The 17,776-nt window shown below is 45.2% G+C and overlaps 1 protein-coding gene across 2 annotated transcripts in view; it reads left to right on the top strand.

Annotated features, from left to right (window-relative positions):
• The window catches only part of GNG4 (G protein subunit gamma 4), a 64,378-nt gene extending 47,972 nt beyond the window's left edge, over positions 1-16,406 (top strand). For both annotated transcript variants that reach the window (XM_060126253.1, XM_060126252.1), the window contains one exon: positions 16,033-16,406. In XM_060126253.1, the coding sequence (XP_059982236.1) occupies positions 16,033-16,161 (129 nt within the window). In that variant the 3' untranslated portion in view covers positions 16,162-16,406. The remainder of the gene's footprint in view (positions 1-16,032) is intronic.
• The last annotated feature ends 1,370 nt before the right edge of the window (positions 16,407-17,776 follow it).

Below are 17,776 nucleotides of genomic sequence, written 5' to 3'. Positions count from 1 at the left end.
CACTATTAGAAGGAGCAAAGAGTCTTTTTTTGTCTGACTCACTTTACTTAGTATGATAATCTCTCTAGGTCCGTCCATCTTGCTGCAAATGGCATTATTTCATTCTTTTTTATGGTTGAGCAGTAGTCCATTGTATATATGTGCCACATCTTTAGCCATTCATCTGTCGATGGACATTTAGGTTGCTTCCGTTTCTTGGCTGTTGTAAGCAGTGCTGCGATGAACATTGGGGTGCATGTATCTTTCCAAATTATGATATCGCTTATTTGTGGAATCTTAAAAAAATGATACAGGGCTTCCCTGGTGGCGCAAGTGTTTGAGAGTCCTCCTGCCGATGCAGGGGACACGAGTTCGTGCCCCAGTCCGGGAAGATCCCACATGCCGCGGAGCAGCTGGGCCCGTGAGTCATGGCCGCTGAACCTGCGCGTCTGGAGCCTGTGCTCCGCAACGGGAGAGGCCACAACTGTGAGAGGCCCGCGTACCGCAAAAAAAAAAAAAAAAAAGAACACATCAAGTATACAGGCAGGGGAAGCGATCATTTAGGACAAGTACACCTGACTTAACACGTGTCAGATGCTTGAATCCTCACGCCAGACCTCAGATGTTGGTGCTACTGGCACCCCAGTCCTCAGACAGGAAAACCGAGGCCCACAGTTGTTATGTGATGAACTGAGGATACCAACCCAGATCCATGATTATCATTACACTACACTGCCACACCCCCACCCCCACCAAAGGGCGGAAATATCAGTCTGGACAACATTGCACCTCAGTTCAGAAGATGCCAGCCTAAAATTCTGCAAAGAAGTTGCCACCCAACCAAGTGGTCACATGTGTCCTAGAAACATAAATATATTCTCAATTAGGCAGAAAGTTAAATATAATGCAAACACATGCTTCTTTTCTTTAGCAAAATTATTTCATTTTGTACAGTTGCATTTCACAAAAGGAGATAACAGATGTGCATATTTTGTGATCATTTACATGTGGTGATATTTATTAGGACTGTAAGAAAGTTTCTGGTGAAGTTCCCACTAGATCAGGAATTCCTTCGAGTGGGGGCTGTCCTCTTGTCTTGGGGTCCCACACACTACTTGGGTCATAGCAGGTCACACTGAAGTGTGGGCTGGCTTAGAACAGCCCAAATCAATAGCAGAGAATCAGGGTCAGATGAGGCCATCTGTGTATCATAGGCTTCATTTCTACCAATAAGGGGTAGGAAATCTGCAACTACGCTGGCTCAGACATCACAAAGAAACAACACAACAGCCGCAGGCATACTTTTTGAGCAGGGCTATGAAACAAAGGCCCTGCCTTGGGGCGGGTGTCCACTCTTGCCTTGTGAGGTCTCTAACTTTGTGCTGAGCTGCTAGGACCACTTCAGTGTCATCTGCCCTACAGATCTTCTGGACAAGGATCCTTCAACTGAAAGCTCAGCCTCTTGAAGGAACTGGACTTGCAGGGTGAGCCCTCTGGAGAGCCTGTGCCCAGCCCAGTGAAGAGCTCTTCAGGACGTCAAAAGCCCCACGTTCGTTGGTGAGGCAACAGCTAAGGTCCGCTCGGCCTCAGTATCCCTTTTGACTGCACTGGTCACTGCTACTGGACGCCCAAATGTCTGGTCATTTGTTTCTTCAAGATACAGAAGCCTTTTTCCACCAAGCTTCAGAGTCTCCTCCATGTAAGCCTTTGGTGGAATCCTTCCAGCTGTATCTTTGGGCTCCTGCTTGCATTTTATGGGTTCTGACAGTAGCAACAAGCCCTACCACAGGAGAGATGGGACTAACATATCAGCATTTGATGTTAAAAACCTTTTTCATCACCCCACACCCATCGGGATGGCTACTATCACCGAAACAGAAAAAAACAAGTGTTGACAAGGATGTGGAGAAATTGGAACCTTTTCCCACTGTTGCCAGGAATGTAAATGGTGCAGCCACTGTGAAAAGCAGTATGGCAGTTCCTCAAAAAAATTTTTTTTAAAGAATTACTTACAGGATCTATCAACTCCACTTCTGCGTATACATCCCAAATAACTGAAATCAGGCTCTTTGAGAGAGATTCGTACACTCAGTTCATAGCAGCATTATTCAGAAACGCTAAAAGGCAGAAGCAACCTAAGTATCCATCAGCAGATTAATGGATAAATTGTATACAGGCACTGCGAGACACTGCGGGTTTGATTCAGGTCACCGCAGTAAAGCCAATATCGCAACAAAGTGAGTCACACACATTTTTTGGTTTCCCAGTGCATATAAAAGTTATGGTTACACTATACGGTAGTCTATCAAGTGTGCAATAATATCACTATATCTAAAAGAAATGTCACATATCTTAATTTAAAAATACTTTATTGCTAAAAATTGCTAACCATCATCTGACAATGCATGGTTGTCATGAATCTTCAATTTATAAAAAAAATGCAATATCTATGAAATGCAATAAAGTGAAGCACAATAAACCAGATATGTCTGTATATCCACACAGCAGAATATTATTCAGCTTGAAAAAGGGAGTAATTCTATCACTGTTTTTGAAGAAAGCAAACTTAAAATTATTGTAAATTTTAATTAGATAAATAAATATAAGGATATCCAGGAAGTTTAAAAAAAAGTGTATCTATTTGAGGAGGAAGATATGTAGAATATTCCTACTAGGTATTAAAGTTTATTATAAAATCATAGTACTTAAAGATTTATGATACTCCTTTAGGAATAGACAAATCAATGGAAAAGAATAGGAAGTCCCTAAATAGACCCAAGTGTATTGGGAACTTGAAATACAACCCAGATGGCATCTCAAAGCAGTAGAGAACAGAACAGAGTATTAATAAGTGTTGCTGGAAACGGCTAGCACTTTGGAAGACAAAGCTGCATACACCACTCATTTTATCCAGATAAATATCAGATGGATTGTATTCATCTGCTAGGGCTGCCATAACAGAATACCACGGACTATGTGGCTTAAACGATAGAAATCTGTGTTCTCACAATTGTGGAGGCTCCAAGTCCAAGGTTAAGGTGCCGGCAGGGTTGTCTGGTGAGGCCTCTCTCCTTCAGTTGCAGACAGCTGCCTTCACACTGTGTCCTCACACGGCCTTTCCTCTGTGCTCATGTCAAGAGAGAGCCTTCTAGATTCTCTTCCTCTTCTTATAAACACAATCCTACTGGATTGGGGTCCCGCCCTTATGACCTCAGCTAGCCTGAATTACAGTCATCCCTTGGTATCCCCGGTAAGGGACTGGTTCCAGGACCCTCCTCAGATACCAAAATTCAAGGATGCTCAAGTCTCTTATATAAAATGGCACAGTATTTGCATATAACCTACACACCTCCTCCCACATACTTTAAATCATCTCTAGATTACTTTTAATACTTAATACAATGGAAATGCTATGTAAACAGTTGTAAATACAACATAAATGCTGTGTAAATAGTTGCTGGTGTGCAGCAAATTCAAGTTTTGCTTGTTGGAACTTTCTGGATTTTTTTTTTTTGGAACATTTTCCATCCGTGTTTGGTTGAATCCGCTGACACAGAACCCATGAATACAGAGGACCGACTGTATCTCTGTGAAGGCCTTCCAAATACAGTTACATTGGGGGTGTTATCCTTAAAAAGAAAAGTCAGCTATTTTACCAGCAAAGATGGGTTCATTTGAGAATAGTACTTAATAGACTTGAAATTCAGGACAAGCATGCTACAGCAAAAACTATAGGCAAGTCCAACAAACAAAGGAGAGGAATGTTATTTTATAGAGAAAAAGGAAGACGCTGGGAGGGTTGCTTTGAATGGAAGTCCTTTGGAGAAAAGTGAGAGTTCAGGGTGACAATAGTTTCTCGTCGGCCGAGTTTGCTGGGGTAGTTGATATCTTGTAGGAGATGTCCTGTTGGGCCTGTAATTGAGGAGTCTTCTCCTGTTCCTGGTTCTTCTGTTGGGGTTTGAAATTGACAATGCTTCCAGTAATTGACTTGAGTGGTACTTCCTGACTTCATGAGAGCTCCCCCTGCTGGCCTCCTCGCTCCATTTTAATGAGGCTTCCCTCTATTAATTTTTACGGGGGTATGGCTTCAACCTCTGAGTTTGGGGAAACACATTTCAGTTCATAACTTCAATCAGAGATTTAAATATAACAAATAGAACCATAAAATACTAGGAAAATAGGAGCAAGTATTTTTATAATGTGAGTTTGCGAAGGCCAAGCATGTTACAAAATCCACAGTTCATTAAGTAAAAGTTTTGGCTGGATTTTTAAATAAATTCTATATGGTAAAAATCTCCCAATTAACAAATTAAGAAAAATATTTGCTACCTGAATAACACAAGGTTAATTTCTTTAAATTTAATTTCTCTGAAAAATCAATAAGATAAAAAAGAGCCCCCTTTTCTTAAAAAAAATGCACAAACAGCATGAATAGGCAATTTAAAAAGGAGAGATGTAAAGGGTCAAATATATGAAGAGACATTTACCTTCAAAAATAATATAAGAATTGTGCATCCGAAAAACACTGAGATCCACTTGGGAAAAAAAAAAAACCAACAACTGAGATCCAGGCTATTGATGTTTTTAATTTTTGCTGAAATCCAATGTCATCCATCAACTGTTAAAGAAAGTTAGCAGTTGTTTTGATAGCCGGAGTGGAAACTGGTACCATCTTCCCAAAGGGTAGTTTGAAATATGTGTCAAAATATTTATTGTTCACACTCTGACCCAGCATTCTCACTTCTAGGAATTTACCCAAAGGAGAATCTCATAAATAATAAAAGGACAGTAAGAATTTCATCAGAGCACTGTTGTAATGTCAAAAAATTGTATTTTTGTCCATCAATAGGGATTGGTTAAATAGTGTCGATGAAAAATTAATCAGTCGATCTAAGAAAGAAATGGAAATTTTTATTGGCACCAAATTGAGGATTATAACCCGGGAAGAGCATCTCAGAAAGCTCTGAGAACTGTTGCACCCTTTACAAGTCAAAGCAGAGTTATATGTTTTTTGAGACAGAGGGCTGTACATCAAATGATGGATTATTGACAGTTTGCATACTACGGATCTGCAGGTACAAAGTGGTGGGTCATGTGACCCCTTACGAGATCAAGAAGGTACGTAATCTTGTAAGGTGTCGTCTTGTTGATGCTAGGAGAATGTTGCGCTTTATGGTTGCGAGGTATTTCTGTGGAAGGGGAGGTTCGCGTGATGCAGAATGCGCGTACACAGTGCACAGTGCGGGGAGAGAGGCGGCCAAATGGCAGAGAAAATTTTTTATGTCTAAGTTTTTCTTGTCTTGCCATAAAATATGAATTTTATTTCACATAAGTTATATATAGGCAGTGTTATAGCATCATTAAATGATGTACATCTGTGTGTACTGAGTGAAAAGCATATTGCAGAACAGCCTGTGAGATTGTATGTACAAAGACGGAAAGTAAGATGTCTGCAAAGATGTTCACCAAAATGTTCCCTCTGATGGCAGGGTTTCCGTTGATTTTTATTTCCATCTTTCTACTTGTGGAGTAATTTTACAAACAAATAAGGATTTTTATTGTAATAAAGACAACAAAGTGTCACCACCACCGCCCCCGAGGACTCAATTACTCCCTCCTCTGAAGGGGGCGGTGGGGTGCCACGTGAGGTGACCACATAGTGCAGGAAACAGAAACAGGGACTCCTGTTCTTTCCACGCAGGATCTCACCACCGCACCATCAGCCCAAGCCACTTGTATTTCAAACCCAGGAGTGGTTTTTTTTTTTTTTTTTTTTTTACTACTGTCAGTTGAGTTAAACAGATTCAGTTATCTTCACGTGCATTGTTCATTTCGTGTACAGTCTCTGTCTTCCTCCCTATTCCTTAGGTATTAACAGCCAAATGCAAAATCTGACCATATTTTTAAGTAAACACACGGCACAGAAATCATAAATGATATTCCAAATTTTAGTGTGAGTTCGCTTGGGATTGTCTTTGTACTAATGGTTCTTCTCTCCAACAGCCTGGATAACCCAGAGCTGTTTGGTGGAGCCAAACGGTAAGTGTCCGCAAATTTGCCGACACAGCCCTTTCGGCATCAATGTTGTGGCTCTTGCTTCACATTTGGTTGTTTATTTTTAAAATAAATTTATTTATTTTTATTTTTGGCTGCGTTGGGTCTTCATTGCTGCACGCGAGCTTTCTCTAGTGGCGGCGACTACTCTTCGTTGTGGTGTGCGGGCTTCTCATTGCCGTGGCTTCTCTTGTTGCGGAGCACGGGCTCTAGGCACACGGGCTTCAGTAGTTGTGGTGTGCGGGCTTCAGTAGTTGTGGCTCGCGGGCTCTAGAGCGCAGGCTCAGTAGTTGTGGCGCACGGGCTTAGTTGCTCCGCGTCATGTGGGATCTTCCCGGGCCAGGGCTCGAACCCGTGTTCCCTGTGTTGGCAGGTGGATTCTTCACCACTGCGCCACCAGGGAAGTCCCTCACGCTAGTATTTGAGCCAGGGCTCTTTCCTCATAATTCTTCTAACAGCTATGTCTTTAACGCATATTATTCTTATGTTTTTCTAGCACTTCCTAAGAGGTGTGGCCGTGCTGCCAGCTTGCGAATTCTTTGGAAAGAGCAAAGTGTATTTTTTATGGTTTTATTTTTCCAGAAGATAAAACATGCACTATTAAGTTTCTGACGCCAAAGCACAAAATTCTGAAGCCAAAGGCAGTCGTTGTTCAAACAAAAGAAGAGTGAGGCTCAAATATCATGGTATTCCCTGTGAACAAGTGAGAAAGAGCAGAATTGGGGAGATCATCATGTTCTGATAGGTCATAGGTGGACGATTGAAAGACTCTGGCGAGGGCTGCCCTGGTGGCGCAGTGGTTGAGAGTCCGCCTGCCAATGCAGCACACGCGGGTTCGTACCCCCGTCCGGGAAGATCCCACATGCCGCGGAGCGGCTGGGCCCGTGAGCCATGGCCGCTGAGCTTGCGCGTCCGGAGCCTGTGATCCGCAACGGGAGAGGCCACAGCAGTGAGAGGCCCGTGTACCAAAAAAAAAAAAAAAAAAAAAGGGTCTGGCGAAATCCAGGAAAGGGATGTAATTAAGATGATAGATGATATTAAGGTGGAAAGAATGGCATTTCTAAAAGAAAATAAATATAAATTATGTCACATGACCCGCCAAAAGTCTAGAGGCAGTGCTAATAGGTTTTTCTTTTTCGATAGGTCTCGTCTGAACTCTGTAGCAACCCTTTCTCAATCCAGCTTCTGCTAGTTTAACAATTTAGGTTTAACCCTTTTGTTCATTTTCCCTTCCTCTGCCAGAAGCATTTATAATCCTCACCCAGACCTTTAGAAATTAAATGATTCAGAGGATAACTTTCTACAATCAAATTTAGAAATAAAATCCAAAAAGGGCGATACGAATGAGCACGTCTAGAACAGGTATCAGATAAAAGGAAAGGAATCTTTGAATTAAATCAGAGAGTAGAATGTGAGAGTAGAACAAGAACATGAAGGATTTCCCTGGTGGCGCAGTGGTTGAGAGCCTGCCTGCCGATGCAGGGGACACGGGTTCGAGCCCTGGTCCGGGAAGATCCCACATGCCGCGGAGCAACTAAGCCCATGCGCCACAACTACTGAGCCCACGTGCCACAGCTACTGAAGCCGGCGTGCCTAGAGCCCGTGCTCCGCAACAAGAGAAGCCACTGCAATGAGAAGCCCACGTGCAGCAACGAAGAGCAGCCCCTGCTCGACACAACTAGAGAAAAGCCTGCGCGCAGCAATGAAGATGCAATGCAGCCAAAAATAAATAAATAAATTTATTTAAAAAAAAAAAGAAAGAACGTGAAGAGCGCCTCCCACTTCAAGAGGACGTTTTGGGCGGAGGCACCACAGGCATCAAATTGCCCTGATCATTTCTGAGAAATGACTTCATGTCTATGGCTCAAACACCCTTCCCACCCTACCAGAAAGTAGCCAAGTGAGTAATGAAATAATAACACACTGTATGTATAATAGCATCTGTTATTATATCATTTAGCCACAAACCACCAGGTATTGCCATTCCCGTTTACAGGAGTGGAAACTGAGTGCCCAGCTGACACAGCTCAGCAGTGCTGAGTGCAGCTCTGTCAGGAGCTTTTTGACTCACAACCCCATGCTTCCTCTTTAAGAGATGCTGTTGCTTTCTAGAATCCCTAGAGCTAGAACCTGCTTGTTATGTTCATCTTTCACCCCTACGTCAGCCCCAGAAACCTCTTGAGTGACTCACTAGTTTCTGTCACCACATAAATTACTCTTTTGGCGAACTTGCAAAATGACTGAATTATGGCTTCCTTTGTGGGAAATTGAGACATATTAAAGCTAAGAAGTGGTCAGAGTCATACAGGACACATAGCAACCTGTTGGAAGTGTTTGGTTAAGTCAAGGTCCAGGGTAGACCTGGGTCAGTCATTCTAAACAAGCTGAGAGCTTTGCGGTTCTGGTGGTGAAGACCATGTAATGACAAGCTCTAACACTTAGATTAACTTGGAGATATTAAAACTCTCTTTCAAGCATCTTAGAATTACCTCTTAATGTGCAATCAACTTCTGATGTGGAAAAAAACCTTTACGCTGGTGATAGGAAACAGCAGCTAATCCTCTATTCTGGACATTTGACTTTAGAATTCAGAGAGGGACTCTCTGTTATATTATTCATTTATTCACACGTATCTCCCAACCCCTCTGGTTTCCTCTGGGAATAACCTTACTCCCAACTAGATGCTGTTTGTGGCCTAGAACCCAATGATTGAGAATTATCTGTATTGATCTGGGTCAATACAAAATAGTTGCTGGGAACCACTGGAAGCCAAATGTCTGCTATAACAGAGTACCATAGACTAGGTAGCTTAAACAGCCGAAATTCATTTTGCACAGCTCTGTAGGCTGGGAAGTCCAAGACCAGGGTGCCAGCATGGTCAGGGTCTGGTGAGGGCTCTCTTCCTGACTTGCAGACGGCCACCTTCTTGCTGTGACCTCACATGGAAGGGAGAGAGAGAGCGAGAGATTCTCTCTCATGTCTCTCATAAGGGCACTAATCCTGTTACCGACCAGGGTTCTTGGCCTCCTTAATCAATAGAAATTGATCAGAGGCCAGACAAGAAATTCAGGCAAGGCTTTATTGGGGGCCCTGCTGCAGCTGGGGGGTGGGGGTGAGAGCAAGTAACAGGTTCCCTTGCTTGCTTGCTTGCTCCCTGAGGCAGGGGGCGAGCTTGTTACTTACATGGGGTGAGGGTAGGGGCAGGTCCAGGGGTCGGGCTGGAGGGGCGGCTTAGGTGGCCTGCCCACCCCTTGGTGGTGCTGTGTGCAGGGGGCATGTGCAGTACCCTGCTTGTGCTCCTGACACCCTTTTTTCTGCTCCCGGCTCTGCAGAAGTGGCAGTTGGGTTTTGGGCCTTTTTGTATCTTTTAGTCCATAATTTTCCCCAACTGCACTTTGTACAGTTATTTTTAGTCCCTTATAGTTTCTCTGTTGCTTGGGGAGACGTTTGTCCAGGTGCAAACATTCAGCAAAGGGTCCCAGGTCCCAGGCCTGTCTCAATCCCATTCATGAGCGTTCAACCCTCATGACCTAATTACCTACCAAAAGCCCCACCTCCAAATATCATCACATTGGAGACTTAGGCTTCAACATGTGAATTTGGGGGGTGGTGGGAGGACAGACACATTCAGCCCATAGCGTAATAATTTGGAAGTATCTTGAGAATGCCCTTAAAAACTGGTATGTTGATCTCAAATACTCTGCAGCATTAGAAGAAAGAAAAAATTCACAAGGATTCACCCCGTAGTGTTAGCTCAGGACTTAGAGGCGAGGCATAAACCTGTGATGTCCTCAGGATTCTACTAGAGATAAATGGCGTATGACTTCTTCTGCTGGAGTGTGTACCAAGTTTGACCTTGTGAAAGATACCATTGCACAATGCGGGCTGCACCCTGGCTGTGCTCGTGACTGTAATCCTGCTTTGTTTTCTTGGGGTGGAGGGAGGAACAGGCAGAGCCATCAAGGATGATTGTAATTGATTCCAAGTAGTATTGTTAAATGGACCAGAACTGCTGAGAAATAGGTGTGAGTCGCTCCACTTCAGATGCAAAGGGTAAATGCAGTGGGTGTCACAGCCAGAATAGTAATTATGTTATCTGCCTTGTCCAGGAATGTGATTTAGTAATTGCCACATTTTCTCCCCATCATTGAAGCTTGTAATTATAGTGCAACTAACGGGATTATGTGCTAACTTGGGCTGTTTCAATCACCTCTTTTATTCTGCAATGTAATGGTAAAATTCCACAGTTGTTCCCAGGCTGCTGATTCTTTTCAACATCTGTTGTCTTGTAACTTCAGTACTAAGAAAAGGAGGCAAAAATTCTCTGGGCATTTCATAACAGAGGCCTTTAGGCAGAGCAGACTTCAGGCTTGATGAGAAAGCATAAACACTAAGGGAGTTTCACATTTCCAACCATAATAAAATTTTCCCTTTGAAAGTGAATCGTCTATTTTATGTTTCAAAGATGGCAGATGTTTCTGGGATATGGTGAAGTCTGCAAGCCATATTTTATATGCACTGAAGGAAACTTTCAACCATAAAAATCAATCTAGGGCTGATTAAGGAAACCCTCTCTTTCCATCTAAGGAGCAGATTTAGGTTAATTAATGCCTGGATACTAAACTGTGTGTTAGGATGTCACCTTTCATGTGGAAGGCTCATTAAGATGTTCATTACGGGACTTCCCTGGTGGCTCAGTGGTTAAGAAGCCGCCTGCCAATGCAGGGGACACGGGTTCGAGTCCGGGTCTGGGAAGATCCCACATACCGCGGAGCAACTAACCCTGTGAGCCACAACTACTGACCCTGCGCTCTAGGGCCCGCGAGCCACAACTACTGAGCCCGCGAGCCACAACTACTGAAGCCCGTGAGCCTAGAGCCCGTGCTGCGCATCAGGAGAAGCCACTGCAAGGAGAAGCCCGCGCACCACAATGAAGAGTAGCCCCCGCTCGCCGCAACTAGAGAAAGCCCATGCACAGCAACGAAGACCCAATGCACTCAAAAATAAATAAATAAATAATTTTTAAAAACCTATATATAAAAATATAAAAAAAACTATAAAGGTGTTCATTACATGTGTGTATCTTTTCAGATCCCATTACAACAAACTTCAGGGGTTATCCAAGATATTTTGGCTATACAGGAATAAAGGGACCTTAGACACTGCATGAAATAAAGCTGATAGCGAAGGTGGAAAAAGGTGGAAAACTCCCTTTTGTTGTAAGATGACTTACACGCTCGTATACCATACTGTCCAGTGTTCTCAATAATCTGAGTGCATCTAGGAAGCTAAAATTGCGTGGGCCTAACCCAGACCCACACATTTGGTCTTAAACTGGGCGCCAATTACTGGGCGCTAATACTGACTTGATTCCAATTTCATTCCTGTTGTACAGGTGCACGGATAGGACTCTGCAATCCAGAGGCGTGCAGTTATAACCAGGCAAACACATCTGTGATCCTAAAATAACAACAACAACAACAACAAAAGGAGGCAATCTAAGAACAGCTTGTTTTCTTGAAAGAAAAATTGTGGCATCTCAAGTGCAGTGTCACCTTTGGAGGTGACAGAAATCCCTAAATTAGACCTGCTTGGAGCTAGCGAGGCCAGACGTTAACAACATGGTTTTCAGGGCGTCGTAGACACGGGGCTGGGAGGGGAGCAAATACACAGCTGTGAGACCGGAAGGAGACCCAGCCCCATCTCGCCTCCGCGGGCGTCCCCCAACGCCCCATTTTTTTGAACCCTCTCCTCCCATGTCCTGGCCTGATGGTTGGCGATGCAGCGCCCCCTTGCGGTTGCTCCCGGGAAATTACACTCGTCAAATCCACCCACGATGGATGGATCTGAACATGTAAACTGATCGAGGGGAAGGAAGCTGTAATGTTGGGATTGGTTGTTAGCAAGCCAACTTCGGACCAGATGGATCGTGTTGTTAATAGGTAAACTGAGGCGCACTAAAATTTTTGAAGAGTTTATTTAGGCGTACGTGGAGTCGAATCCGGCAACGCCAAACCAAAGGTAGTTAGCCGTCCACCGACAGGCATAGGGCAAGGTGTTTATAGAGAATATGCTGAAGCAAAGCAGCTATTAGGTATAGCTTAAGCGGTTGTCTCAGGTGGGAAGACCTAGCTGGCTGTTTGTAATTGGTCTTAAGTTTCACTTTCTCAAATTCTCAGGCTTCTTGGTTTTGGTTAGTTTACGAAGGCTACTAAAGAATTAGAGCCAACTCAGTGTAATAGCGTCCTTGTCTAATTCTCTAACAGCGTGTAATGTAGGTCACAGCCTAGAGGGAGGAGTCTCCGGGTGACACTGGCAGCGTCCATCCAGTCACTCCCCAGGGCACCGGGAGAGAAGAAAGCCAGTCCCAGCTGAGGACACTCACCTGTTAGGGTTTCCTTGGCAAGACTGTCCCTGGATTAAACAAATGACCTAAGAGACTTCAGTTGCAAGACTCTTTTCCTACTGGTCACGTGAGTTCCCAGGTAGCTGGTCTACAAGGAGAGTGTGCTGGCCCAGCAGACGAGAACTTTCCAGACCACCTTACAGTTAAAGTCTTCATAAGCAGTTGACCAGGCAGCTGCTGCAGCATTTAGCTTCTGGGGCCAGACTGCTTAGCTTCAAGTTCTGGTCCTCTCTCTTACTAGTTGTATGACCTTGGGCAAATTTCTTAACTTTCCTGCATCAGTTTCCTCGTCTGTAAAGTGGCTTTAAGAATAGTACTTAGGGGCTTCCCTGGTGGCGCAGTGGTTGAGAGTCCGCCTGCCGATGCAGGGGACACGGCTTCGTGCCCCGGTCCGGGAAGATCCCACATGCCGCGGAGCGGCTGGGCCCGCGAGCCATGGCCGCTGAGCCTGCGCGTCCGGAGCCTGTGCTCCGCGGCGGGAGAGGCCACAACGGTGAGAGGCCCGTGTACCGCAAAAAAAAAAAAAAAAAAAAAAAAAGAATAGTACTTAGAAGAATTAAATGAGGTCATACATAGGATGGTGCATTTAGCACAGGGCCTGGCACATAATACGCACTCAGTAAATGTTAGCTCTTGTTTTTATTAATGGTTTTATACAGCTGTCTCTTGAACTTGTTTAATATTGGTCTGCCACAGGAGATGAGCCATTCTTGGCATGCCAGAAAATCGTGTTTCTGGGTTCAGATGGCTGGGACCAGCCTCTGGATAAAGGAGGCAGGTTAACCAAGGTAACTGCCCCTGTGTGGAAGTGGATGGGGTACTCAGGCACCCTTGTCTCCCTGCCCTTGTTCATGGCCCTGCAGTGGTGTGCAGCTATTCTCTGGTGATGTTTTAACACATACTGATTATTCTAGTGACTGTATAATTTTTTAGCTCTTCTCAGTTAGATCTTTAGAGGACAAAAATCCTGCCTTATTTTTTCCCCTATGCCCTTTCAATGAGCTAAAAGATGAACACTCAGTAAATACTTCCCAGATGAGATGATAAAGTTTATAGAGAATTCAGAACACATGGAAGCATGTCCCCAAAAATGAAATTGATGGGGAAAATGAAAACTAGAAAACTAGAGAGGGGATGTTAAGACATTCTTAAATGAAACATCTGGAAGAGCCCACGGAAGTCAGAGCTAAGAGGACAGGTGGCTGTTAGGGGAAGAAAGTCCCAAGACTGCCGTCCTCTTGTGTGTGTGGGCCTGGGCAGCAGTGTAGACCCGTTCGCAGTGGTTGCCAGAGAAGCCGCTGGATGACTTCCATGGTCACCCTAACAAGGTGGCCACGGAGGAGACCCCATGCCTCTCTGGGCCCTGGGAGAAGCCTGGAATGGAGAGTAGGGGATGGTGACTAAGGCAGTCAGGGGAGAGCACTTGGCTTTGGAGCAGAAGGTGGACTTCAGCGTGCTGTGTGCCGAGCGCCGTCTCTCGGCTCCATGCCCACGTGCTCACTCTGTGATTCTGCTTCTCTTGTGTGTCCATCGCAGCTTTGTGGGCTTCAGAGACAGCTTCCCTGCTCATGTGCTCTAGTCCCTTGTGATGGCTTCACAGGCCCCCTGCAGGCCCATATTTGTGGCCTCACCTGGGAGATTCCTGTATGTGTGTCCTGTAAATCACTGCAAACTTCATTCTCATTCAACCCAACATCCATTTATTTAGGATCTAAAATATTGCCGTGGTGCTATGAGAGCTCAGATTATAGACTGTTTAGAGTAAACAGGATCTTGGAGATTCTAACTCACCCAGTCTGACAAATGAAGAAACTAAAGCTCAGAGAGTTTGAGTTACTTACCCAAGGTCACACAGGCATCTTGGGGGCAGAGATGAATGGGGAAGCCTGATGCTCCATTCCACACTCCCAACAAATGTAGACTTTGTCAGGATTTAGGTTGACTCATCGGCTCAACTTTTAGTTGTTTCATTCAAAGGAAAAATTCATTACATACCTCTACTGGAATTCTTTGTAGGATTCCAGGCACTGCTAAAATAGGTAGGTCTGGGCTGGAAATCAGAAGAAGAATTTCTATAAAATTTTGGAAGATGGGCCAGTTTTTAAAACCTGATGGAAGGTGTATGGCTTGTACATACTGGGGCTTTCAAACATTTTTCATTCACTTGTGGAGTGTTTTTTCATTCTGGAGAAGATTTAGACATTGGATGTACAAAAAGGATTAACTTCGCCTGCTATATACTTACCCTGGCCTGTAGCCTCTAATAAGCACAAGCTAATGGGGCAGGATGTTAATTCACAGACCACTCATTTGCCAGACACGTGACACAGACCACGGGCAAAATGAGCTTCCTCTTGGCGAATCCTTCTCGCCACCTGGCCTTCTCCCAGCAACTCCTCCCCTGGAACTCCTGGAGTTGAGCTGGGGGATATAGTTTGATCCACAGTTGCTGGGTGTCAGGAGGCTTCAGATAAGCCTGGAAGGAAAATGGAAAGGGTGTTCTGGTCAGGAGCAACTGTCTCCTCAGGGGAGTGGCCATTCTAAGTTCAACATGTGCTTATATGTGCGTTCTATATCAATGTGCTTATGATCTGTGTTCTGTCGAGGAGGAATAAGTGGCAGTGTTGGTCACGAGAGTAGATTGCAATAAAACAATGACAATAATAACTACAGTCACACTGGCTTGGCTTGAGCCAGCACTTGGCTTTATCCTGCTAGAAGTGGTTTCGCAGAGTAATGGTGGGGCTCCTGGCCTGGAGCTTCCACTTATCCCTCAGCTGAGAGGAGGACGAGGCTGTCTGGACCTTCCTGCTGGCCCCTCATTCCTCTCTCGCTATTGATCTACTTGACCACCAGGCGACATCTCTTTGTGTTACCTAGCCTACGCTTGTACTGCTCGATGCACAGCAGGCCAATAGATAGAGAGATGAGGTGTTGGGACATGGAAGGTGACTTTATTCAGAAAACCAGCAGACCAAGAAGATGGTGGACTACTGTCCCAAAGAACCATCTTCCCTGGAGTGAGAATTCAGCCTTCTTTTATACTAAAGGGGCAGGGGGTGTGGCTGGTTGTTGCAGACTTCTTCATGTAGGAATCTTTTGTTTTTGCACCTGTCCCCATAGGGCAGGTCACGGGGTTCCTTTAAACCTCCAACAAGACAACTGTTGTCCTCTGTTCTGCAACTTTTTATCTCTATATGAATGGAAAGGTGTTTTACCTTTAAAGGTCAGAGCTTTGAGAATAGGCTCTCCTCTATATTTCAGGCTACAGGCAACATTCTTTACAGAAGGTGCAGAGCCAGCATGACTAAGCACAGGAAACAGAGCACAAGGGTTAGAGCTAAAGGAACAGATGCCATATGGAGTCATGTTTGTTCTTCTCTATCACATTTCCTTGGAAGCATGTTTCAAAACATGTCTCCTCTGGGTTTGCACAAGTCCACTCTCCAGACCACGGAATGGCCTTGTCGTTGGTGGTGCACACGACACAGCCTGTCCTTGAGCTTGTCCACTCTCCAGATGGACACCTCTGCCTCAGACCCACCGTGAACCAGCCTCTAACCCTGCACCTGTGCTGTGTCCCCCCCCCCCAGGTCTCCCAGGCAGCAGCGGACCTCCTGGCGTACTGTGAAGCTCACGTGCGGGAGGACCCTCTCATCATTCCAGTGCCTGCGTCAGAAAACCCCTTCCGAGAGAAGAAGTTCTTTTGTACCATCCTCTGACTCCGTTTGCTATGAAAACGTCTCCTTTTCGGTCCGTAAAATCCCTTGTAGAGACCGCGCATGCTCATAGCTTTAGGGAGCTCTGCCCACACCCACCCCCGCCCAACCAGGATTGCCCAGGCCTGTCTCCTCTTTTCACTGGTTTTCTTCACTGCATTCTATTTCACTTTTTCTTTTCATTTTCATGTTATTTTCATTATTAGAAAATGAAATAGACATTTTTGTAGCCAAATAACAAATGTGCCAAGTAAAACTAAGTATGGGTTTAAGGGCTTAAATTTTTTTAACATCAATTCCCAAGTTTACATAGGTCAAGTGTATACATTTCAGTGGATAATTTATTGAGAAGAGATAATTTATTGAGAAGTGGATAATTTATTGAGAAGAGAAAACAGTCCCCCATTCGTGATCATTCAGTGTCAAATCAGATCATTTTGACCAACTGAAGTATATGGGTAACGTTTCCATCTCTCTTCCTGGAGAGAGCAGTTCTGCAAGTTCTCGATTTCCTGCTTTTCTGTCATCCTATTTAAAGAAGAAATAACCTGCGTCATCGGATGGTTTTCTAAACGTGGGTCATCCTGGGGCCCTGGGGCCCAGCCCCTGATGGAGGGTCCAGACCCCTGTTTTCCACTGATTGTCAATTGATCCCTTTGGAGGTGGTCCTTCTACAAATGTAGGTGTTGGGTGGATGTTGGAGTGAGCTTAACTGTAAATGTCACACCATTACATCTGTTTATGTGCGCCAGCCAGGCGGGCCAGGGGCACATGTCTTCTCTCCAAATGCCACCTTTTCCTGCTCCCTCCTATTCTGCCTCCTGCTCTGCATGGGCTGCATTAATAAGGGCCTGTTCTGGGGACTTCCCTGGCAGTCCAGAGGTTAGGACCCTGTGTTTCCACTGCAGGGGGCCCGGGTTCGATCCCTGGTTGGGGAACTAAGATCCCACAAGTTGTGTGGCATGGCCAAAAAATAATAATAATAAAAATAAGGGCCTTTTCTGGGCACAGCACTGGGTCCTGTGGGGTTTCACCAGGGTGGCCCCTGCCCCAGAGGAGTGAGGGAGAGGCAGCAGCTCACCACGTAGCATCCACTGATCAGAGCATTTACACGTATCCACTTATTTAATCCTCCAACAATCAATAAATGCCGTGAGAGTATGTCTGTTCTAAAGGGGAGGAAACGGAGGCACAAAGAGACCATGTAGTTTCCCCGAGGTTGTAGATAGTGAGCCAGAAGACTGGGACCTGAGCCCCTGAGCTCCCCTGCCTTCCAGGCCTGCCTGTTTGCAGGCAGGTAGGTAGACCTGCAGACAGCCCGAGCCACGTGCCACAAAGCACCGCTGCTGGGGTCCGCTCGGCAGCACACTTCTCTTCCCACCTTCGCCAGGAGCAGGCGTGTTGGGCCCGTATCCTGGCAGCTCTGTAAGATGAAACGTGGCTGCTGCCATGGAAGGCTAGGTGGCTCTCGATTTTTCTGAGACAAACTTGCAAGCCCCACCTCAAACAAACTCCTGCCACCCCGGATGAAGGAAGGGAATAAACCACAGGGGCAGAGAGCATTCTGTCCAAGTATGTCCTGTTCCGTTTGTTTGGAAACTGTCTCCCTTCCTGGCCC

This window comes from Lagenorhynchus albirostris, chromosome 16 (assembly GCF_949774975.1).
Source record: "Lagenorhynchus albirostris chromosome 16, mLagAlb1.1, whole genome shotgun sequence".
Lineage (NCBI taxonomy): Eukaryota > Metazoa > Chordata > Mammalia > Artiodactyla > Delphinidae > Lagenorhynchus > Lagenorhynchus albirostris.
Note: the sequence above shows the minus strand (reverse complement) of the source record. Positions and strands in the feature narration are given on the sequence as shown.